Genomic DNA, 26,487 nt, shown 5'->3' with positions numbered 1-26,487 from the left:
ATGAAGATGAAATTAGGCCTGTGCTGTTCATGTAGGGGCACAATCACTGGATTAATGATGTTATTCAGGTAGTATGGGCTTGTCACTGTACCATTCACAAAGTGTAGGGCAGTTCTGTACCAAGTGGACACCCCTGCCCACACTGTAACACCGCCACCACCAAAAGCTCGCCTGGTGACAACAGTGGCTGATGCATAGCGCTCTCCCTGACGTCTCCAACATGGTTGCCGGCCATCATTTCTGCTCAGTGTGAATCGACTTTCATCAGAGAACAGCACTGAGGCCCACTGGTTCCTCGTCCAGCGTAAATGCTCCCTGGCCCATGCAAGACGATGGTGCCTGTGCCTGGTGGTGTGGTCAGGTACCCGTGCAGGTCGTCTAGCACGCAGACCACGCTGATGGAAATGGTTTGGAATGGTCTGACGTGACACTTGGGTGCCTCTCACCTCTCTTAAACGTGCCTGGAGTTGAGTGGCATTCATCATCCGGTTTCTCAGGGCAGTGTTCACAATGTAGCGGTCATCAGCACGGGATGTGGCCAAAGGACGTCCACTTCTAGGCCTTTCTGTGACTCTTCCAGTCTCTCCATATCTCTCTTGCAACCTGCTGATGACACTCTGTGACACTCCAAGCTCAGTGGCCACTTCTGTCTGAGAACGTCCTGTTTGAAGCATCGCAATGGCAAGGGACTGTTGTTCCATTGTTAGGTGTCGTCTTGGTCTCATGATGTCAAAATGTGAACAGCATGATGAGGACAACTGTTTAAACACCAGCTCTAATTGAACCAGGACATTTATTGGTCAATTCAAGGATCACACACCTGCCGTAATTTTTGCCGTTAAGCTCCTTGTTAGAGAACGGCAACTTGTGCAAAATTTATTGAAACATTTAACAGTTGGACATGTGCATTTAAAAGCTTAGAGAAGATCACATTAAGTTCACCTGTACAGGTTTGAATGCATTTTAGGCTTGTTGTGAAATTTCACCCAAAAGCTGAATATCCCTAACTTTTTGTGAATAGTGTATATTTATGTATGTATGTATATGTATGTACATTATAAATATATATATATATATATATATATATATATATATATATGTATATATATATATATATATATATAAACATACATATATATATATATATATATATATATATATATATATATATATATATATATATATATATATATATACATACATATATATATATATATATATATATATATATATATATATATATATATACATACATATATATATATATATATATATATATATATGTATATATATATATATATATATATATGTATATATATATATATATATATATATGTATATATATATATATATATATATATATAATGTATATAATGTATATGTATATAGATATAATGTATATAATGTATATGTATATAGATATATGTATATAGATATGTATATGTATATAGATAGATATATATAGATATAGATATATATAATGTATATAATGTAATGTTTATAATGTATGTATATATATATATATATATATATATATATATATATATATATATATATATACATATATATATATATATATATATATATACATATATATATATATATATATATATATATATATATATATATATATATATATATATATATATATATATATATATATATATGTGTCTTTGTTGTGTTCAATGATATTGGCTTCGACAAAGATGAGCTTTGAGCAAATTTTATCTCTTGATTCGTGGTGTTTGAAAAATACAAATAAACAACTTTCATATCAAATTAGAAAAGCGTCAGATTTAAGGCTTGCATGTTTTTTTTTAGATGAGGAGTTCTGTAAACTGTGAAGAGCTCCAGATAACGTGGAAACATTACGGTGATATCTACGAATGTCCTGCTCTGTGTATAAACACTGCTTTAACTCTTCATAGAGACAGTAAGTTTGTAAAAGCTGTTTCTGCTTTTGCTGGGCTTCATGTTTTTCCTTATAATCTCAACAATCAGAAGATTTACATGCCATGTCTCAGTGTCCAAGAAGAGCAGGCCAAAAAGAAAGCCTGACTTCAACAGGGTTATTAGATCTGATTTATACAGGACATAAAATATCTCTAATACTTATTTATCCCTTAGCAAAAAGGGTTTTGCCACATTTTTACAGGATAAAATTACTAGAGTACTTACAACTTTGATCTAATTTCTGCATTAATTTAATTCAAATCATGCAAAAATGATTAATAATGTTGAATAATGTTCTTGATAAAATGGCTTTTGTGGTAAAGAGAAGGTGCCTTTGGCCTAATTTCAAAAGTCATTTACATGTTTTAACTCATTAAATGTGTCAAAGAAAAAGTTCAACAGCACATCCAGCACAATTCTGTTTCACTTTGAGATCACTAACTTGTAAAATGCCTTTATACTTATATCCAAATTAAAGAACACAGCCATGGAGTTCCTTTTTTGTGTGTACTGAACACTTCATGTCACATGCACAATTTAGAGACTCTACTGCCGTAACGGGCCTGCTCATTAAATATGAAACCTTTTAAGGGAATTTTCTGCCCTTTTGCCCACAAGAAATAATAAACACACATCTGTTTCTGTGACCCTGAGTGGACAGCAAGAGGAATGACTGCTGGAGCATGAACTTCCTGTCCTAATAGATGAGAAAATACACATATTGTAAATAAACATACCCCAGTCTGCTCAAAAAACCAGGCAGCAAAGCACTTAAGCACACTTAATTTAATCAGCTTATACAGTTTTGTGATGTGCATTATGTGTTGATTACAAATTACAGATTCTATCATTCAGTTATATTCATTCATTCAGTCATAGTTCGATCCGCTTAGTCCGATTAAGGGTCGCAGGGGAACTGGAGCCTATCCCAGCAGCCCTTGGGCGAGAGGTGGAGTACACTCTGGACAGGTTGCCAGTCCATCACAGATCACTCGTTTACATGTGGTTGGTAAATTGACTGTATTGCGTTGTGAGACTGTAATTTTCTTCTTCCCTCTTTAGAAACATGTGGAAAAGCCTCACCATCTCACTGGTAGTTTCCTTGGCGTTGGGCACAGAGGTGAGCTTGACTTTAGTTACAATACTGTGTAAATCTTACCATTAAATATGACATAAAGTATGCTGTTTCTGTGTTTTCCCATTGCTCAGATGTCCCAGTCTCAGGATGCAGAGTCCTTGAACACAACTGAGAATCCAGAAGAACTTCTGCAGGAGAATTTCACAGAGATGTCTACTGCTCTTGGAGATGCAAGACGCCAGATCTTGGCAGCTCAGTTTGAGTGCTACTTGAAGATAATCCACGATCCACCTCGAGCAGAAGAAGGTGATTAATCCTTTAAGGTTCTGGTCTACCATTTGGTAGTGGTAAATTTGCAGTGACTTTGATGTATTTCTTTAAAATATTGTTGAAATAAACCTTCCAGAGCATCTTTACCAACTGGTTTGGGTATGTAAAACCCAAACTAAGTGTTTGTTATAACACTGTTGTTATATTGCTATTAACTTGTTAACGTCGCAACCATTTGCTAAAAAAGATTTATTCTTTTTATTCTTGTCCAAACAAATGGGAAAAACACAGAGAAACATTTTTCTCTAGCCTTTTGTTTCGTGTGAATGTTAAAGAGTTAAAATAAACGCATGAACAGTTATTAATAGTTCATTCTTCTTTCATGGCAATAATACATTTTATTTCCTGTGCAAGGCAGAGTCACTGAAGCTGTTAGATCTGCACATCTAATCACTTACATTGCAAAAAAACAAAAAGATATGCATTTATTTACATTGTTCTATGTAGTTCTATGCAGTTACGATATCTATGCTACCAATTCTTTGAGCTTTTACTGAGAAAAAACATAAGTATGGCAAGTTCAACCAACAATAATCTTGCAATCAAGTTTTTTTGACTTGTGCTGATAACACAAACTGGTACCATTACCCATTTAAATTTCAAGTTGTAACACAAAAGAATACAAAAAATACAAAAGGAATAAATACTTTTGGAAGGCACTGCCAACATTATATGGACTAGATAAAAGTACATGTGTCTTTGTTGTGTTCAATGATATTGGCTTCGACAAAGATGAGCTTTGAGCAAATTTTATCTCTTGATTCGTGGTGTTTGAAAAATACAAATTTAGTGATAAAATCTTTAGAGAATTGTTGTTTGCGGGAAAATTGATCAAATTTTATTCTCCAAAACTCTGGATGGAAGAGATAAATTATGATCTGTTTATATTGTTGAACTTTTCCACTGGGTCACTAATCTCCCACATGGATCTCCCACATGGATCTCCCACATGGACATGTCAGGCAGGGTAAACTCAGTAACTCACATATAAGATTGAAAAGACTTTTTAGTGGGTCGTCTTATTGCTGAACACTTTTTGACTTAAGTTTTTACAACAGATTTGATGGATCAAACAGACAAAAATGACGACAGTAAGCTTTACAAAGCAGCTTTTTACTGTTTTTTAAACTCGTGTATGTCCGCTGAACCCATCTAGTTTTGGTTGTAGACTGACTGGTTGTTGCTATGTGTGGATATTGGTGGGAAAATGCCTTTTACCACTGCAGTTGTCAAACATCTGCATCTTTCTCCAGCCTCAGAGGCCAGCAGAAATTTTGTTGTTGTGTGGATTAATTTTTTTGCAGCACTAACTTTAACAGAAAAGACGGACAGCTTGCTATGCACAGATCAAAACACAATATTCAGATATTTGAAAAAAGTTAGCTCATGTGATGTTTTGGGGTTCTGAGGAGAATTAACACCAGTCCCTGCTCACTGATGGGTTAAGATCCAATTATGCTGAATGCAGGAGATGAATACGGAAACAGACATTTTCATCCGTCTCCTGTATCAGTTAGGCGTGTAATTTTGTCCATTTTTAATGGGATCAGCTATCTGTCATTTGACAGGGAAACGAGCAATACCACTAGAAATTGCAGGGGCAGTGTTGAGCTGTATAACTGACACACCCTAACAAAAGAAACAAATGAAAGGAGAAGAAGAGAAACATGGAAAAAATGATCCAGAAACTGCCAAACAAACAGCACACACAGAAGAAGTTGAGGAAAACAACAACATAAACAGCAGTGGAGATGGCAGGGACAGATGAAGAGAGGCTGTGTGAGTGTGTCTGCTACTAAACCACTGACCAGCGCCAAAATGAGGCAGTGAACTCTGACCTCAGCACAGCCCACTAGTGGATGAACTAACATTACAACCACTGACAACGTGGCGACATATGACAATGTTTGAAACAGACATCCAAATTTATGTACATGATTGCGCTTTGACAACAAATAATTGCTTCCATAACTGAGTTGGGGCGCTTACCCTCTGGAAGAAATACCAAGTTCTCCAATTTAATTTTAATATGTGAGAATTTAACTAGACGCTACCCCTCTTAAATCTCAAAGAATGCTGTTTAAAAGACACACTACAAAACCATCTTGCATCCTGCCTGACCTGTTAGCTTACTACAGCCTGCAAAAGACAATCTTACAATGCTTCTTGTTTTGTCCCTTTCTCTCTTTTCATCTGCTTGCGTTTCTTTGCTGAATCAGCCTTCAAAACAGCTAGTGGGTTTTGTTACGTTAAGTGAAATTCTGCTGCAACGTCACGCGGCATCCTGGATGAAAAAGTTGTATAGTGCTGGTTCTCAGCCTTTGGGATGCTGCTGGGCAGCAACGGCTCCAGAAAAACTCACGATAGATGACACTGTGTCATTAAACAAGTCCAGAACACGGAGCTTTAAGGTCAGAGAGTTACATGATGCGTCTTTAACATATGTGCATCTTAAGGCATTTGCTATTGTTGTTTGCCACATTAGGTGCTGATTCTTCATGTTATTTTACTACCAAGAAGGTTGCAGTCAGTATGCAACATTTCAATTAAAGATAAAATTCCCCTTTGTGGACATTTAGGTGAATAATACAGTTTCATGATATTTAACATGCAGATATTGACACATCTCTGGTTACCCGCTCGCATCAACAGTTTACAGTGTGTGCATAGTGGTTGAGAAAGAGACAGAGAATGAGGGGAAATGACTCTGAAAGAAAGGAAACTTGCCCTTTGTTTCTTTCTGAGTGCCTGGTACTTCCATTCATTGCCTTTGAAATGTTATTTTGTGCTGTGTTTTCCAACATGCCTCTGTGTGACCTGGTATTGCCAGGTTTCCGCCCATTGTTGACAGGCTTTGTATGGGCAAGATATGGTGAGACAGTTTATTTAAATATAACACACCATTGTTTAATAGATATTTGATACGATTAATTCTGTCAGTTGATTTTGTTAAAAAAAAAAAAGACAAAGAGAGAAAAGAAAAAAAAATCTTTATATTGTCCTTCAACATTATCCAAGGTTGTTTTGTTCATTTTGTTCATACATGTTTTTTCTTTGTGGTGAAAAAGGTTGAAATATATTTTTAACATAGTACTTTAACCTCAGGGGTTTGCTGGTTTATTCTTAGTGTTTTTTGTAGTGTTTGCCTTAATAAAACAACAATGCAGGCAGGGAGGAAATGCTGTGTCCTCTACCCACTTATTTTATTGCAAGGTCATGGCAGGACTTTAACTATCCCAGTTGCTACTTGGCAAGTGGCATGGTACATTAGGTTACCAGTACATTGCAGGGCTGAAATATATCCCTTCCTTATATTAGATTTTAAAAGATGCCCATCATCATGAACATTTATGAGCTGATGACAGGTATTGCATAATATGGGAAACTACTATTTTATAAATAAATGATCTACTTGGAAATTTTAATATGGTTTCCTGACTTTATTTTAAGTAAGGTGAACTTATTTACTATGTAGCTGAAAGAATTCAAATATTTTTGTGTTAGGAAAAATTCAACATTTTCATCGCAGCATCATTGCAGGCTATTTCAAAACCACAATCACTTATATAAGCTAGCAAACTGTTCATTAAGGCTGGTCGAGCAGTGGGTACTCGTTCATGAACACCTTTTGAACTGCCTCAAAATGTACTTTAGGTAATTTGGATAGTTAAGATTTAGAGCATATTTAAGGGCATTTTTTCCAAAGAGAAATTCAAATTATTTAATAGCAACTTCTTGATCTTCATGGTGGTGTAGTGGTTGGTAGTGTTGCCTTACAGCACAAAGGTTCCTGGTTTGATCCTTGGCCCTTCTGTGTAAATGATTGTTTGTCTCTCTGTGTTGGTCATGATGGACTGGCAACCTGTTCAAGGTAGGGCTGGGCAATATGACGATATATATCCTTTGGACAATATAAAATGTTGATCATTTCATATGAAGCTCTACGTTTACTCCACGATAAGGTGTTTTACGGCAGTATTTTAGGTCATGGTACGGCATGCACGCTGCAATACATAAACAAACGTGGGGGAAGACAGTAGCAGACTGCACGTTTCAGAGCAAGGTAATTCACTAAAAGATAACCAGTCAACCCAAACCGATGAGCTTGTTCCTAAAAGAGGGGAAATTTCTGTCGCATGGATGCAGGTTGGATAGACTGACGTGGAACTGACAACACACTAGCTCACAGTCCCGACAACAAACTCAAACACAACTAACTCATTTTATCACCTGTGCAAGAATCAGGACAAAGAATACAGAGAGTCAACAAGCAAAAGTCCCAAAAGCAGCGTCAAGTGGTGGCGAAAGTGCTCATAATAAACTCCAGATGCAAATGTTGCAGCAGGCATTTGTCCGTAAAACGTCATACAGCCATAGTTCCTGCAGATGGAAGGAGATCACTGCTGCCGTTGTCAAGCACGACTGACAAATAACTGATGACTGACACAAGATTACACAAACAAATTTATGTCTATATATATTTCATTATGGGTATATAAAATGAACTATATTATTATGTGAGATTTTGGTCATATCGCCCAGCCCTAGTTCAGGGTGTACGTTTTCCCTCACCTATGGCTTCAGAAATAGGCTCTGCCTTTTGTGACCATGCACTGGAATGAGCTGGTATAGAAAATGGATGGATGGATTACAGACTTCCCAACTGAATGAATAGTTAAGAAACTTGTGAATATCTCAACCAGTTGTAAAGCATTTTAGAAACATGTTGTGTCAGCCTACTGTAAAAATGTTCATCAAAATTGAAATATTAATATGGACAAACTTTAGAATAGTATTCAGATTTATTCACATAATTAATTAGAGGCAACTTGTGAACACACGTTGCATAAACTTTTTCAGAGAAATCATCAACTTAACAACATCCATAGCCTCAGTTTAAAGACACGAGAAGACCCAAATATCCAGTGATCTATTGATTTAAACTTAAAAAGCTGTTTTATGAATGAGAAATTAACAGCTGTGTCAAACTTAGTCAATTAAGTTTCCTCACAACAAGACAGTGATGCCATTTTACTGATTTTTGATCCAGTTTTTCTAATGCTTGTTTATACAGTGACCTTGTGATTGTGGTTTGGTTGTCTTGACCCCTGTTACACGTATTGTATAAACTGTTGTGCTGCTTTGAGAGGTATGTATGGTCTCATTAAATGGAAACTAGGTTTGTTTTGAGAGTTTTAAAAGCCATTTAACATGTTCGGCAAATTTAAGTTGTGAATCAAAAACCACACCTAAAGACTTGAACTTGCTGACCTACTCTAGTTTTTTATCAAACCTTACTCAAACTTAACTTTGGTAAATTTAAGATTCTACTTTGAGTTTCTTTCGTAATTTAGGTTCAAACAGCACCAGAGTCTTTCGCTAAGTTGACTCAAAATAGTTTTGCAGTGAACTTGCTTTTTAAAGTTCATTCAACTTTAACTTTTTACAGTGAAGGGTAGATGTAAACACTGTGTTTAAACAACTTTTCCAGTGTGTTTAGACCAATGTTGAGGTACTTTTCACATACAGCATTTGGTTCCCTCTTTCAGAGATGTGTTCTTGAGCAAGGAGTGCTCAAAATCAAAACTGTTTTTTTTTCATATTATTATGTTCTATAGAGACGCATACACAATCCTAAACACCCTATAGTATCAAAGTCATGTCCCTGCTTTCATCTCTAGGCACTTACTGTAATCGTACATGGGATGGATGGATGTGTTGGGGGGATTCAACTCCAGGGACTGCCATGCAGATGTGCCCCACATACTTTCATGACTTTGACCCTGGTGGTGAGGCCTTAAACACAGACATATGCACACAGATTTATTTCACGTCTTTCCTTTTGGTTTGTCTTATTAAATGAAGCTTTTTTAAGCATGTACTAATTAGATTTTGATTGTAGTTTGTTGCTTTGTCGCCAATTGCAACAAATAATAAATCTGATTGCGTAGTTTATGGTCTTTTATTGCAGAAAAAGTCACCAAAGTGTGTAATCCTGATGGCCAGTGGTTCCACCACCCAGAAAGCAACAGAGTGTGGTCTAACTACACACAATGTCAAGTGCACACTAAAGACAAGCTCAAGGTAAAGCATCAGAGACTGAAACTACTGTGTGAACTTGTTTAACCATGTCTGCACTGCTTTTCAATCTTTTCAACACAATTCTGAGGAGAGTAGTTTTACCTAGGGACCACATGTAATTAGAAAATTACTCCCCTACATCTGTTTTTTTCTATGGCGCATTTGCATGGGAAAACCGAAGTCTGAAAATTAACTGAAATTTACAGACAAATTTACTGACCTGGATATGATGTAGGTGAAATAGTCTTACCGCACATTACAATGAATGAAGATTTACCATTTGTGCCCTAAATTGCTCCTTTAGTTAATGGCAACACTGGTTGATTATAACAGATTTAACTTTTTCACCAAAGTCATAGAAGTGTTGTAAAAACAGAAATATCTGGATTATAAAAAGGAAGCTGAATCAGCTTAAAGAAACAACCTAGGATTGATTTATGACAGATGTGGATATCTAACACTAAGAGGCTGCATGTCCTTGGACAGCTAACATGCAAACTGCATTCTTGGCTTACTGAATGGTGTGTTTCATAACAACCTGAACACCAGAGACTGTAAAACCCAACTAACAAGAGGATCCTTCTTGCTCAGCTTAAGTTAGAGTTTCTTAAATATAATGAAATAAATATTAACATGGCCTGTGACTTTTGTTTGCATGTTGTTATTCTCTTGTTCCGAAGAAGTTTCTCTGGGAATGACTTGCAATAAAATTCCTAATTAGGGTGGTTATTCTCAATGTTCAAAATAATGCTCCAGATTTTATATTTTTGCATTTTTGTGAGTTTTTTTTTTTTTTTTTTTGTTTTTTAAAAATGTGTGGCAGTTGTTTGTTTTTGTTGTATAAGGTGGTTTTAATTAATCAGCTTTGGGCCTTTGGTCAAAAAATGTTTATCTTCAATTCAACTAAATTCATAGTCACTAAGGAAATGCATTATTTCTGTTTCTTTTCTGTTTCTGTTTTTCCTTTACAGATATTTTCTTTGCTTTCTTTTCTGCTTGTATACTGTATAGAAACAATGCAAGCACATTTTGTGCTTTCTATACCAGAACGATATTAAAATAAAAGTTCCCTAAGCTGTCTTGTACCTATTTGCATTGTTTCCCCCTGCAGTTTGCAATCAGTCTGTACTACTTGGCGGTGGTGGGTCATGGTCTTTCCATTGTCTCCTTAATTATAAGTCTGATCATCTTCTCCTACTTAAAGTAAGTGAGAGCTCCCCTGTCTTCACACTTCTAGAGTCTTTATGTGTAAATCCAGGTTTTTAACAACTGTTGCACAATACTAGGAAAAGGACTATAACTAAACAGTATTTTCCTGTGCTGTCTGCATTTCCCCTTCTTTTCCAGCAGTCTGAGCTGCCAAAGAATTTCCCTCCACAAGAACATGTTTCTGTCCTTCATCTTGAACTCTATCATTACCATAATGTGGCTTTCAGTTACCGTGGCCAATAACGAAACCATAAGTGCCAGCAACCCTGTGAGTCATTGATTTATTCTTCATTTTGTTACAAGGTTGAGTTTTGACCCTTTTTCATTCTTTTTTTTTCTTTTGCTTTTAAAACCTGCTTCATTTCACTGTCATCAGGTGAGCTGCAAGATCCTAGCCGTACTGACTCAGTACACATCTACTTCTAACTACTTCTGGATGCTGTGTGAAGGAATCTACCTTCACACACTCATCATAGTGGCCGTCTTTGTTGGGGAACAGCAACTCTTCTGGTACTACATCCTGGGATGGGGTGAGCCAAGAAGTTCAAACATTTTATTGCCACCTACAACAAGTTTATTTAGACTGTTTTAGTGCTAGCTGAACTAATGCAATAGGAAACATCTTATGAGGGTCACTTCAGCTAAAGAGAAAATTCTGATATAGTCACACCAGATCCTCTTTTCCAAATTAGAACTGTGAGGTTCTTCACTATTTCACACATTATAAGAGTTTATTCATTGTTGTTTGCAAATGTGATGTAGTAACATCCCCTTCATCTATTAATATGATATGAAATATCAAATATCCAAATATTTCTTTATGAAATATAAATTTATCAGAACATATGTGTGCATATGAGCCTTATGAAACCTTCTACAGTTCCTACATATTGTACAATGTCTTGGTTTTGACTGACTCGAACAGCATAAATTTTTCAGTATTACCAGCCTGGAGATGTAACCTTGACAGCTGGCTGTGTCTGTGCTTTGACAAGAGCCTTTTCACATCAAGCTCTCCATAAAGGCTTTCTGTGAAGCTATTCAAGCAACTCTGATGTTTTAGAACTGGAATCACTTATGATTCCGTGGCACTCTCATCTTTTTATGTGTATAAGCTTTCCACATTTTCCAGCATATTTAATGTTATATATACATACACGCACACACACGCACACACACACACATATATATATTTATATATATATATATATATATTTATATATATATATATATATATATATATATATATATATATATATATATATATATATATATATATATATATATACGTATATAAATATGTATGTAAATAAATAAATAAAATAACAAATATTTATATATATGTGTGTGTATCTATCTATCTATCTATCTATCTATCTATCTATCTATCTATCTATCTATCTATCTGTCTGTCTGTCTGTCCCTCTGTCTGTCTGTCTGTCTATCTTTTCACATTCATTCAAACCTGCATTTAAATGCACCATATATTTGGAAGCTGGGAACAGTGTGCTTGGAACAGTGAAAGTATTCTCAAAATCCCTCATGTGCATGAAAGATGATATGCACACAACTGATTTTGTCCATGCACATCTGGCGATTCATGCATCTATTTAAACACTGGTATGTGCAGGAGACTCTTTTTTTGCACAAAATGGTCAAGTTTGTTAGGTTGAAGGTAAAAACATCTGCGTAAAGTATTAATGTTTATGAATTTTGACGTGTGTGTGTGTGTGTGTGTGTGTGTGTGTGTGTGTGTGTGTGTAGTAATTTGTGTCCATTTGAATACACATTTGCAAGTGCCTAAAGTTGTGCACAAATTGTTTTACACAGTTTATAAATTACATCATACATGAGTGCAATAACATGTCAATTTGCTATTCATAGTTAAAATTTCCCTCAAATCCATCTCACACACACACACACACACACACACACACACACACACACACATAGACAGTCAGCAAATGTTACTCTTTTGACTGTATTAATGCTGCGAAGTAGTAAGTTGATTACACACAGTTGTGTCAAAGTGATGAAGAGTTTGACACAAGGCTTCAGTGTCACCTTCCCTAGTTTCATGCTTGACATTTGACTTTATGTTTCAGGTGTAGATCTGACATTTTTTTCTGTGTTTTTGTCCCTGTCTGAAGGTTTCCCCATCGTTCCTGCCATCACATATGCTGTTGCACGTGGCCTCTTTTACAATGACATGTAAGATGTAGCATGTTTACTGTTCTATCATTGTCACTGTCAAGATCAGAAGGAAGGATTAAAGTACATTCTACTTTAACACAGCAACAGGTCATCATTTCCCTTTCTACTTCCTTATATTAATGAATAAAATTATATTATGTCTCGTTATCTCACCTGCTGCTAACAGCTATCATTACTGCTCTTTAATTTACATTAAAGCTCTCACATTGCTCTTAATTTAGTAAATCAGGTGACAGGAAAACTAAAGTGTGTTTAATGTGGGCAAATGTTACATTTGGATATTTTGAGTTGATGACTTCTCCATTCAACCCCTTATAACCTTCTTCAAGTGCACAACATCCATGTTGCTACACAATGCCGGTTGCAACACTGTGTGGGGATATGGACAGCATTATACTGACTCACTACATATAACTGAAGCAGGAATAAAATAATGTAGAAAGCTACAATATAATGTTTGCTCAAATTACCATGAAATGATTTAGGTTAAAGCTTTTTTTAGATAGTGAAAAGTTTGTTTTTCTTGTGATTTCATTCTGAGTTGCTCCTGATTCTTTTGGCCCTTGTGTAGTACGGGCAAATCCACGTTAACGCCCCTATTTAATCATTTCCGGCTAAGAAGATATAAACACGATTCTATGTTTTTCTATTATTGCATGTGTAACTAACACTAAAGCTGCACCCAACCAAACTACTGCTCTGTTTTGTACTGTGTGTTCATAGATTCTCTGCTTGTCAAACATGAAAGTTTGTTTGGATACCTTAAAAATGTGTGACATGAAATACAAGGGTTAGCTGAGTTGGTACAGAATGACCAATGCAATTAAACTTGAAAAATCGTTTTCTATGTTTCCTTCAGGTGCTGGATCAGCTCAAACACAAACCTTCTCTACATTACTCAAGGACCCATCCAAGCCGCACTACTTGTGAGTTGAAAGTGGGTTTTATAAATAAAATTAGTTATGCAACTATCTTTACCTGATAACTGTTAACAGATTTGGAAATGTAGTGTTTCAACAATGAGCTTCTTGCTTCGTATCCAGCTGTGTGTTGTTATACAAATAACAAACAGTATATATGATAGATGTCATTCTTGCAGTTATATCGTTCTAAAACATACAAGGATTTATTAGTTATATTACAAAGAACTATTCATGTTATTTCTAAAATCCCAAAAGTCCATAAAGACTTTGGGAAAAAAAAAAAAAATTAAATATTCTGCATCCGTTGCTTGAAATAAACTGCTAAATCACCTGAATCTTAAGGAGCTATTTTTTATAAACAATTTTCAGCCTTTAATATATTAACATACAATGTTGCCTTTATTTATAATATTATTTCTCAGTGTGAGTCTATTTTATTGCTCTCTTTCAATCTAGTTTTAACCGCTCGTCCTTCTGTCCATCCATCCATCCATCTTCCATCTGTCCAGGTGAACCTTTTCTTTCTCCTGAATATTGTCCGAGTTTTGATCACCAAGTTGAAGAAGACACACTGCGCGGAGTCTACAGCCTACATGAAGGCAGTTCGAGCGACGCTCATCCTAATCCCTCTGCTGGGAGTCCCGTTCATCCTTTGGCCATGGAGGCCAGAGGAACGCATCAGCCAGGCCATCTATGATTTCTTCATGAACATCTTCTCTAACTTCCAGGTTTATCCAACACTAAGTTTTGCATCTAAGTTTAAACCCAGTGCTGTGTCTGATCTGCATTACAGACAGATTAAAATAAAACCTGTATTAATCATCTTGATAGCAGTAAAAGGCATTTCCTGTTTAGGCGCCATCCAATCCCCATCACAAAATCTCCATATCGATGCAAAAAAAAGAAAAAAAGAACCTTTTGCAATCATACAGGAATACTCAAAGCATCCCACTGGTAACCTACTGGGATGCTGAAGGGTTAAGATTAATCAGAATGATTTGATTTTAGTTGTTTACAAAAATAACCAGTTAATCTCACTGAAGTCTGTTCTTAGAATTGATAATTTATCTATGATCTTTTGTTTATTTCATAGGGACTCCTGGTGGCAATTATATTCTGTTTCTGCAACGCTGAGGTACGTTTAAAGAGTTTTTATAAGAAAATGCAGTGTATAAGAAATTTCATACAGTTAAACCCTCTCAATCTAAAAACACTTAGAAATTCTGATTTATAATCTGTTTAATAACAGATTTATAATCTGTTTAATAACAGATTATAAATCAGGGACCCCTCTAAGATGTTAGTGCAGTCGTGGCACCTGTGCTCCCCTTATATGATTACATAACCCTTTCAGGATTGACTTCAGCTTTAATTTCAATGCAATTTTGTATAGTGGAATTTCAAAACAAAATAGTCTTTACAGACATCAGATCTAATCTATAAATTGTGATCTGGTTCTAACAAATCCACATTAGTCTAAATAATTATGTTCAAACAAGCCGATTTTTTAAAAAAATCAGTTGTTTATTCTAGTAAAAATGTAAATGATGTCTTGTGATAGTTTTAATCCCAGAACGTCAGGCTGCTCCCTGATGGGATACTAATTACTACTAATCTGACTTTGAGGCTGTTAATAAAATTAAACTATGAGGTTTCAGAAGTTATGAAAACATAACTTGTTTCTGTGATGAGATAAAGTTTTTATATCGGCAGGATTTTTCTGCCTATAAACTTTTCATTATATATTTACATTTGAACAATAAAGGAAAGGGAAATCCAGAAGGAAACCTTTATTGTGATTGGATGGGTGGAGGTAATTTGGTCCATTGTACATTTGGGAGACAACAGAAATCATTTTTCTCCCCTCTGCTATGAATTTATTCTTTTATTTAATGAAAAAAAAGGATCTTGCTTGCAAGTTCATTAAGCCTTTTAGGAAATGATTGTAAGACTGGGATTTTCAGCCCCTGAATGCACAACAAACATCTAATTTGTTGTCATTAAGACGTTAAAGAAAAAGAAACGAATGGATGTACAAATGTTTGACATACAAATGTCAAGTCATGACAGATCTGTTTTTAAATTTCCAGAATGATTGGGTAGAGATGTGCTAGTTCTAAACAAGGCACTATGGATATTATGGAAATATATTATAGTGAGAAAAACCTGAACTACGAGCAAGTTTTTTTTTAGGAATTTAAGATATCAGTTTTGCACAAAGGTGAAATTTTAAGATTATTTGTAATGTTCTTGTTTTTGATGCTCAGGCTCAAACAGCCCTGCAGAGGAAGTGGGTTCAGTGGAAGTCCGCCTGGGGGAAAACCGGCTGGGGAGAAGCACCAATCAGTAGTAACCCCTTTAACTACCACACCAACTCCTCCATCATCGAAACCAGCCGTGCCACGGTCAGTTTAGAGCAACCTGGAGCGGCAGCGTCTTCGGCACAAAAAGAGAAGAGTCACCTCCTGGCCATGGTGAAACACAAAGCCAACGGGCAGGAAAAGGCCAGCAAGAAAAGCACCAATGGGCAGGTGGACATTCTTAATATGGTGGAGACCACTGGCATCTGAATGAATAGAGAATAGAGGTGATGGGTGTGTTGCCAAACACACACACACATGTTTTTGCAAACACAACACCTCCTAATGACTGTACATAAATAATAGCTGAAGAACAATCAAGCACAGGATGTTTCAGACACATACATATTTACAGAGACTGCATCTGTATTTGGACTGACATGAAACTCATCTTAAGAGTTTCTTCTTTTTTTTTCTTATCTCAGTCTGCTTATAAAATTCAGTCATTGTTTTTTGAAGTTTTTTTTTTTTTTTTTAAATAGTTTTCTCTGCAGATTTAAGAAAAAAAAGGTGCCAATCCCAAAAGAATGCTGTTTGGTTATACGTCAACATTTCTTTTGCCTTATGGAACCTCTGAATGCTTTATTCATGCACCGCTCTGACCAATGAATGTCAAATGTCCCTGATGTGATTACACATTTTCTGTTACATGCTTTAAAAACACAGAAAGGAAATCGTCACCAGTTGTTTGACAAACAATTTCAAATTTTCTTGTTTGACTGTATTTCAGGCTGCACAGTGGCATAGTGGTTAGCACTGTGGCCTCACAGCTAGAAGGTTGCTGGTTTGATCCTCAGCTGAGGGAGGCTTAGACGGTGGCCTTTCTGTGTGGAGTTTGCGTGTTCTCCCCGTAGATGCGTGGGTTCTCTCCGGGTACTCCTGCTTCCATCCACCATCCAAAGACATGCGTTAAGTTCACTGGCTACTCTAAATTGTCCCTAGGAGTGAGTGGTTGTTGATCGTTGTGTTGGCCATGCGATGGACTGGCAACCTGTCCAGGGTGTACCCTGCCTCTCGCCCAAAGACTTCAGGGATAGGCTCCAGCTCCCTCGCAACCCTTCATTGGACTATGCGGTTTGGATAATAAATGAATGCATTGACTACATTTCATGCTGAACTGAGGAAGAAAGTCATTTACACTTCAATACAGATTTCACCATGAAATGACAAGAAAGTGAAAAAACATTTGCTTGGAGTCTATAATGGCCAAATGGTATTTAATACACCCTACTTAACTTTACAGTGTTTAGCACAGATTCATCACAAAACAGCAAAACACAGTGACAACATAATAGGTCAAAAATTTTTAGACTAAATTTGTCTTCATGAATATTCTCTCTTTCATTTAAAGAAACAGATTTTAGGATTTAGTGACAGCTACAAATTGCAGATTCCAGTGAACTGCTTCGGTGAACACTTCAAACATACAAATCATTTTCCAAACAGATTTAAGAACCACTCTCCAGCACTTTCTTATGTTCAACTATGGTGAAAAGGATGTAAGAGATTTGTAAATAACACAGTCGCCCTACACCATCACACATCCTGCTTCATACTCTTGGATAGTGTGGCTGTTTTTATCCCGGACTCCTAAAATGTTCTGGAGATATTTACTCTTGACCTTTTTGTAGAATTTTCCATTCAGCCATTTCATGCAAGGGTGAGATGATTTATGAATAGAAGACTCCAAAGCATTAAATGTCTGAGAATGAGCGAGTATGGAGACCAGCAAGGGTTACTGCTTTGTCTGCAAGATGTCCAAATGTCAAACACAGAGCATGAAAACAATTGCTTTTTACCAAAAAGATATTGTTCCAGAGCTTCATCCATTTAACATACAGACTACAGCTATTCTTAAAGTAATTGTAATTTACAGTATCATATAGCAAGATTCAGAACAGGAAACTGCAAAAAGTTGAATTCCCTTCTCCAAATGGATGATTTGCCTCTTGCCGGTTCGCTGGAATGTAGATTCAGGTCATCCTCTTCCTTTTAGAGGACTCAGTTTGGGATATGGGCAGACAGCTGCTGAAGCATTTTAGTGGAATGCTGTTTCAGAATTGTGTGCCGGGTAATTACAGCTGCTGGATAGACACCAAATCTCAGGTAAAAAACAGCACATGTTGGATGTTTTTGGCAATGAACATGTTGTGATTAACATCCCTTGCCACTGAACAAATATCACAATTTATTATACAAATATATTCCACCTGTAATTTGTTTTAATTGCACTGACTCTCTACTAAAAAATGAACATCCACCTCCACAAGATAACAGGAGCTAACAAGCTAACGGAGGTAAGTGGGCTAAAGGTAAGTCACGTTGTTAACCGGTAAAAACCATGGTTGTTCTGCGTTCTTCTTACGTGAAGCGGGAGATCGATTACCTGTCAATCAAAAGGACAAGCTTGCACCTAAATATAACAAATTTCGAGATTAAATCACTTTTAAACTGGCTTTAGAAAAAAATTCATTCCCCCCACAGTTGTCATGAAGGTTAACCTGACCTATTAAACCAAAAATGGATATTTTAACCAGGCTGTAAACATGTTTATTTCTGCTGTGAAGTTGGCCTTTTTAACACGGGAGTCTGTGGGAATTTGCTCTGTTTTGGAGCCATTCCCTAGTGGATGAAGGGTGGAACTGCAGTAGTTTTATGCACTTCCGCATAGGCTTCACTTGCGTGTCTGGCCCCTCCTTTTATCTTCTTAAAAAAGATCACTTTTTTGCCACTCTGAAGGACTTTTTAACCCTGAAATAAACAATGAATAAAAGAGGAGGCTTCTTCTGAAACATGAGAATAAGGAAAGAAGTCTGTCCTCTTTTCTTTCATACACCATAATGATTTCCTCTCTGGTTGTCGTGGCTTTTCTAATATTTGCATGTCTTCTTCATGTTCTCTCATGTCCTTCTTGTGAACACGAGGAAGTAATTTGTTAACCGAATCTTTGTTTATCAACAGATTCTGGGTTGTTTTTCAATACACACAGTCCAAAGAAATCACCCAAAACACCATTTTTTAAATAAAAAAAAAAAAGACATGTAATTTCATCTGTAGTTATTGTTCTTTGCATTTGTTGTCAACTGAAAATGAAAATGTTTAGGTTCAGTTTAGTTGCTGCTTGTGAAACTAACCTACTTTTTATGTCAGGCTTCTAGTAAAAAGCTTAGCGCAGTTATTCACTTAGCCACTTATTTTTAAATGAGATCATTTATCTAAAGCCTGTAATTTGGATAAAATTGGGGACATAGTTACAGTAAAATAGGGGAGATTGGTGACTATTTGCTCACAAACAACATCAGGCTGATTAAAGGGGAATATTTCACTGACATAGGAAGAAAAAATAACTGACTTTTAATGAATGTAATATGATAAAGGGCTTTGTGTTTTGTCATACAAAGCTCACGTTGAGTAAAACAAAACAAAGAAAAACCAAAATCTGATTTTCCATCAATGAAAAACAATGACAACAACATATGTACATAGATGAATGTGCACTTAATTTCAAAGCTAATCTCATTCAAGCTGTTTAAACATGTTTGTGCGAGGTGTGTTAATAAAATGTTGGTAATATTTTGTCTCTTGAGTCAGCATGCAAAGGAGACAATGTTAATGTAAAAGTTTTTTTGTTTTTACTGTTGCACTGTTGCCTGTCACTGTCTTTGTTGTTGTAGCGCTTTTATTTCTAGTAGTTTGTGTAATTGTTTCAAAATAATTTTGTCCACATTCAAAAATATGATTTACTGCCAGATATGATTTATTACTCCTTCAGTTTCATATTTAACACTGTATTTACACTTGCAAGCGCAGTGCAAGCACTTTGGAATATACTCATATACCCAGAAACTATTTTAAAATGTCCACAAAGCACTGATATAATGGTTGTTTTAGGAAAAAAATGACTGAAATTACAGTTTTTCTTAGTTCCTTTTGGGCAAAGCTGCATAGAAAAAAAAACTGGTTTCATTTTCACAATTGTGAAAAGATTTGAGACACATTCCAATAAACCATACAAATAAATGCTTAAATGAAGGTTTTGATGTTGATTTTTTTAACATTACCATTAATGTGTAGAAATAAATTTGTTTAAACATAATGTGGATTGTTTTCTGTTATTTTCTGATCACAGCACTCCAAAGCCTCGAGTCACTGCTTATTAGAAATAAGAGCAACTATATTTCAGAGGTGTTAAAGTCAGACTCCCCAGCGACCCTTCATAGGATTAAGCGGTTAGGACAATGTATGAATGAATGAATAAAGTCAAACCCTTGTTTTTATTCCACAAGTCTTTATTAACTATACTGGTGTACCTAAAAAAGTTGGATAGTTTTAAACCTGAATGTATGATGTGAGAAAAAAACATGTTTACATGTAAGGCTGATTTCCTGATACTAAGAAGTTCTACCACTGAACAATGATAGATTCGAGTTTAACAGTCAATTTACAATACATTTATTGTATAGTTCATTTATCAAGACAAACAGCAATTCTCTGCATTACCGTAGTGGAAAAAGTATGAGGTCCCACCGAGATTTGAACTCGGATCGCTGGATTCAAAGTCCAGAGTGCTAACCATTACACCATGGGACCTGATCGTACCGTGGGCCCGCCTCAACTGTTTTTGTTAGAAAATACGGATATTTTTACATTTATGTTGCGTCATTGCCATATCGTGAGTAGTCTTCTGTTCCTCAACATACACTAATAAAACGATGACACTCCATCCTTGACAGTGAACAAGGCCTAAGTCATATTACGTTGGCTGTACTGAGGATAGTAGAGTTAACATGCTAGCATACAATGTCGCCACGTCCTACATTTTCTGTCCACTGCACTGAAGCCTCCAACCTTTCCTCCGACCAAATACTATTCTCATTAATATGCTGGCTACAAAGATGATTGGACTGACGACAAACCGAATCCACAGTACCGCACGGAGACATACCTTACAATCGGATGTTTTGTTCATAATAATGTATAACCGGGTTACAAAAGAAAAAAGGACGAGAACGGGGTTCTTATTTAAAATATGGTTTTCTTACTGCTACAACAAATTAATTGTTAAATTAAATAAAACTACTATTTTGGTATACATGAATATATTACGCTTGTTATTAATCATGTTCGATAAATGGTGGTTTTGAAGTGTTTGTTGACTTGTAATTACACTAAATGCCACTTGGGGGCAGCAGTGACCGTATATCTGTGTAATAAAGGATCAAAAACGTTTATTCTCTCAGCGTGACTCTTATGTTGAAAGTATTTTTGTGCACATCAGTGACCCATCACCTTACTAAAACGCTTTATACAGTATCGTGTAAAAATCTCAAGCCATGTCGGTTAATGTTTTTATATACTGCCAAAAAAAAAAAAGCAGAAGTGCAGCAGTTGTTTGATGCAGTAAAAAGTAGGCTACTGCCCCATGCAGTTCTCTTTTTTTTGTAACAACCTAAAAGCTCTTTAGTCTTTAATAATTCCTCTTGTTGATTTTTTTTTTTTTAAACTACATCTTTCAGAGTTTTGTACATTTTGTTCTGTTCTCTATCAAAACAATCTTCAATAATGTTGAGGTTCAAAGTCTAGGGAGGCCCTTCCATGAGTGATAGTGTTCCATTGTGTGTTTTCTTATCCATGTGTGCTTGTACTGTCCTGACCTTATGTTTAGGATCATAGTGAAATATGAAGTCACTGCCAACCAGACGCTCTCCAGATGGTATTGCATGGTGGATCAAAATCTAACCATACTTGTCTGTTCTCATACTTTAAGCAGTTTTATCAACATTCCCGACACCATTTGGCTAAAATTTAGACCCTAAGCATGACAGAAAATCCACCATGTTGTGCAGATGCTTGTAGACTAGTCCTGTTTTAACTTTCTCCTACCCATTGTACATTATGAGGACAATTAAACTTTCTTTTTTTTTCATTTTGATGCATCACACAATAAAAGCTGTTGCAACTACTTTGCAGATCTTGTGCCAGTGGCATATAATTTGGCATATCTCTGCATCTCTCTTACTATTTCCCTTCCTTAAATAAGATTTTTCTTTTTGACAGCCACCCTTTTTTTTGGAGAGGTGCAATCAATGAGGCGTAGGTAAGCAGTTGAGGAACCAGCTGGAAGTCTACATGCATCTCTTCAGTACTGTTACAGGTCTTTACTGTAGCTATTTTAAAAATGACATCACTTTCAGATACTGTTAATGTACTTTACCCCTCCAATTGTTCAGCTTAATCATTTTTTGGTGTGTGGGAATGAGTGAGTATAACACTGGTAAGGGTTTTGATAACAATAGAGTCATAAAAAGACATTCCTTGGGGCCTACAGGTGGCTGCTGGGGGGAGTGGATTTGGGAGAAAAGCAAGCAACATATCATGTTTGAGCAGCAGCAGCAAGTATAAGGCAGAGAGCAAGATAGGATGTGTGTGCAGCATTAATGGATATATCTGATATGCGACTAGTAGACTACGAGGCAGATCACATGGGAAACAGCAGAGCAGCATGAAGTGCCTGCCTGAACTAGCTCGCAGAGTGCCGACTTTCCCATATGTCAAGCTCTGAGCAAAGGTTTCTCTGTGGGAAGTTGTCATACTGGTACAAATATACTGTACTATTACATGTCATCAGACCATGTTGGCATTACTGTAGGTTTTAGATTTGTTATGTGTTTATACAACATTGGTTCAACAGTCCCTTGAGTTGGACTCCTTTTATATACTTGAATGATTTGGTGAAGTGGCTTAGAAATCAAAACAAAGCATTTCCATATAAGTGAGCCATGTTAGTAAAACAGCATCTACAATAAAAAGCATTTGACCGAGAGAAGGTATATTCGTCAAGACCACTAGAAGTAAAATTTAAAAAAATGAAGAGTGGTTAAAGATTTCATATAGTTATTACATTTAAGTTGCATGATCTACTTGCCTGTCTGTTTTTCTATTTACTTTTTTTTTTGTTTGTTTTTTTTTTTGTCAATTTTACAATGAATTTATTACCAAATGTGATAGGAATGAAGATACTTTAAAAAAAAACTCTACTTAATCTTTGTCCCAACCATCAAAAATATTGTTTGCACATATCTAACCAGAAACAAATACAATTTTCCAAGGTCATTGAGATTGGGCACAAGACTAAAATTGGTTTTGCCCCTGCTGTGTTGTGCTAGATAATTACAGAGTGCAGCGCATCAGCCTCTCTCTGGCTGCAGTCCTGTCCCATACAGCTCCATTCACCCATTGCTTAACAGGGAGGTGCTGTGAGGATACATTAACCTGATGTCCCACAGTTTAGTCTGTGCTAACAGCTTACAGCACACACTCTCAGTCCTGTCATCACAATCCCTAACACGTGAGGAGACCACTCCCACTTGACCTCCCTCCCCTTTAGCCCCATTACAGATCAGTATGCATACACATGAACTGACACACAGGATACGTGAACGCATGAATGTACTCACATTTAACCAGCCAAGAAGGGAATCACTGTGGTGCTGGACTTTGAATGTCATAATGTGGCATGGGTAGAATATAGCAAAGACTAAAACCTAAATACTAAGACGGAAACTGGAAGCAGATCATCTACTTGGAAGAAATTAATATTGTATGACTTTGTGTTGTCAGCTTCAAGGCCAGGGAACAGCTATGTATTTTCATGCAACATGCTGAAACAATCAATGCTTTTAAATATCAAAGGACAAAACCTATATATTTTTGTGCAGGGTTAAATGATCCTCTGTTTTTTCTCCCTGGATTCCCAGACTGTCTAATTTGGGCTAAATCCAGTTTGTCAATAATCTCAATTCTTAAGGAGATAAGATAGACTTTTAGGTCAGTGACAAAGCCTCTTTGGTTGGTTACCACAAGAGTGCAAAAGGCCTTAATACTTGACCCCTAATTTAACTTAATATTCACAAGTCTGATTTGGTTTCTGTTACATTTTTCTTCCTTTTCAATATCATCCAACTTCGTGTTCATATGTTTCAGCTTTCAATCTTTGTTGTTTGTTATTTCTTATCATTCAGCAAAAGTTTAACATTAAAGAGTGTATTTGACATTTTGAACATCATTTTTTTAGGTTATAGAAATACATTGCAGTTCCTCTTATTCTGTTCTTATTCTTGACTCTTTTCTGTGGCTCTGTAGAGCTAATATTAACCTAAGGTCAGATGACATTTCCATTATTGGATTAGGGTCAGTCCTCCAAAGTGTCCGAAGAACCTGACCTATAGAGGCCGTGGTAACAAATCAGTAGTCAGAAGGTCACTAGGAGTCAGTGGATTTCCCTTCGGCCCAGGTAAGATTGGCTTTAGTTGAAACTTTAAATCAGATAACAGGATGGGCACAAGATTAAAATAGGCAGGCCCTCTGAGCCCAAGTGGTCCCAAATAGATTTTGGATTTACTTTAAGCTTTCTAAAAATGTCCGATCAGAAAATGCACTTTGAAACTGGAACTGCAATGACACATTTCTGTAGTGTTGAGCATATAAGAATCTCATAAACACCTAAATCGGCACGAAGGAAACATTATAAGTATGTTTACAGAATTAAACCAATACAGACTGGTCTCCTGTCAGAAAACATGCAATGCATTTAGATCAGACCTTTTTGTTGTTAGAAGGAAGTTATGAGCACAACCAGAGATTTTAAGATTATATGTGTGAAAGTTTTAGGAAGAACTGAAAGACAGAATGTGTTTGAAAAGGAAAAATCAGTCATTTTCCCACCCTTTTAGTCATACATTAGATGGCTAAGATGAAAGCTCAAACCTGACTACCACTGGTTTTCAGTTATATAATGAAAAAATAGAAAAGAATGAGAAGAGGTTTCAAAAGATGAGTCATTACTTAGGACATTTGTAAAGAAGGCATTGTACCTTTTTTTCAATTAATTGCTGTCTGAACTGTAGCGGATTAACATAAGTCTATATACATGTAATGAAAACAGTGAAAATGGGAAGAAAAAAACATAAATGTGTTTTGCTTTGATAAAAATTTAATCTGTAAAGCAAAAATTATACTCATTATTATCAACAATTATAGACTGTTTTGGTTGTAATAGATAAGTTCAAGCTTCTCTGTTCGAGCTCAGGAAGACTGCATTCACAAAAGAAATACAAATGCTATTCTTAGTCTCTGCGTCTATATGATGAGCAAAAAAACTACGTGTTTTTCCAACCTGAATTAAAAGTAATCCAAGCACTCAAAACTGACCTGATTTCAACATCATGCTGTTGAAAGTAGAACAACTCCTGCATGTATGTGCTTCTCAAACTCATACATGTCCTAAAGTTCTGTAGTTCTGCATCTTCATTTACAAGTGCATGTTAATACAGCTGAATGGGAAGTAAAGCTGATCCTATGAACATATTTTCTATTTCGTTTGTCAGACGGCTACAAGCATCAGAAATATTGAGTAACAAACATTTTTATCAAGACTGGATCAACTCATGCTTCCATAAAGATTCTCAGACTGTCACCCTGTTCTAATAAAAACCCTGGCCTTGGCATCTTGTCACAGCTGTGAGCGGAATCCACCAAAAATACTTTACTCTCCTTATCTTTGAAGATTATCATAGCTTCAATCACATAATTAACATTCGGTATCTGTTTGCTTGTGTGAACTGAGGCTCTGGTTTGCTCCTCAGTTAAAACGGTTTCTGCATTATGTTTACATGTTCTCCCCCTGTATGCATGTTAACTGGTTTCTCTAAATCCTCCCCAGGAGTGGGAATGGTTTGTCCTTGTGTGTTGGCCCTGTGATGGACTGGTGACCTGTCCAGAGTGTACCCTACCTCTTACCAGAGGATTGCTGGGAAAGACTCCAGTTTTCCTGCGACCCTGAATTGGACTAAGCAGTTTGTAGAATGAATGGAATCAGCCTGTTGCACACATTACAGCATGTCCAAAGAGGAATAGGGTGCAGGTACTGAAACGGCCTCCCTGCAGTCACCACTCATTTACCATTAAGAATTTGTAGAGAACTTTGGCATGAAAAATGCTTTGACAAATGTATACTGCTGCACACCCTAAGAAATGTTTGCAGGAAGAATGGGGTGACATTACACCTCGTAAAGAATGTTTTTAACTTGTTCTGTATAATTCATCTGAGTCTCCTGGTTCAGAATCTTTCCATTGTTGCATTGGATCCTGGCTGCTTTAAACTTCGCAAATGCTGTCGGTCAGGTTTGGTTTCTCTGGAATGAGAATTACTCGGGATTGTTTCAGAGTTTGCGCCTGATAATGTTTGTTGAGGGTTGAAGGATTCATTTTAGAGCTGAAACTGGACACTAAGTTAACTGACAAGTTTGCTTCCTTTTAGTTTTACCTTCAGTCTTCTCTT

At 36.3% G+C, this 26,487-nt stretch overlaps 1 protein-coding gene across 2 annotated transcripts in view; it reads left to right on the top strand.

Annotated features, from left to right (window-relative positions):
- Positions 1-20,213, top strand: part of calcrl2 (calcitonin receptor-like 2) — a 36,807-nt gene extending 16,594 nt beyond the window's left edge. Inside the window, exons 2-13 of one of the 2 annotated variants that reach the window (XM_079239462.1) lie at positions 3,016-3,073; positions 3,163-3,337; positions 9,043-9,150; positions 9,333-9,445; positions 10,554-10,645; positions 10,790-10,919; positions 11,028-11,181; positions 12,802-12,862; positions 13,725-13,791; positions 14,298-14,516; positions 14,882-14,923; positions 16,056-20,213. In XM_079239462.1, coding sequence (XP_079095588.1) covers positions 3,020-3,073; positions 3,163-3,337; positions 9,043-9,150; positions 9,333-9,445; positions 10,554-10,645; positions 10,790-10,919; positions 11,028-11,181; positions 12,802-12,862; positions 13,725-13,791; positions 14,298-14,516; positions 14,882-14,923; positions 16,056-16,358 — 1,518 coding nt within the window. In that variant the 5' untranslated portion in view covers positions 3,016-3,019 and the 3' untranslated portion in view covers positions 16,359-20,213. The remainder of the gene's footprint in view (positions 1-3,015; positions 3,074-3,162; positions 3,338-9,042; positions 9,151-9,332; positions 9,446-10,553; positions 10,646-10,789; positions 10,920-11,027; positions 11,182-12,801; positions 12,863-13,724; positions 13,792-14,297; positions 14,517-14,881; positions 14,924-16,055) is intronic. The other variant, XM_079239463.1, reaches the window with a different exon arrangement.
- The last annotated feature ends 6,274 nt before the right edge of the window (positions 20,214-26,487 follow it).

The sequence above is a fragment of the Telmatherina bonti genome (assembly GCF_933228915.1).
Source record: "Telmatherina bonti genome assembly, chromosome: 4".
NCBI classification, from domain to species: Eukaryota; Metazoa; Chordata; class Actinopteri; order Atheriniformes; family Telmatherinidae; genus Telmatherina; species Telmatherina bonti.
Note: the sequence above shows the minus strand (reverse complement) of the source record. Positions and strands in the feature narration are given on the sequence as shown.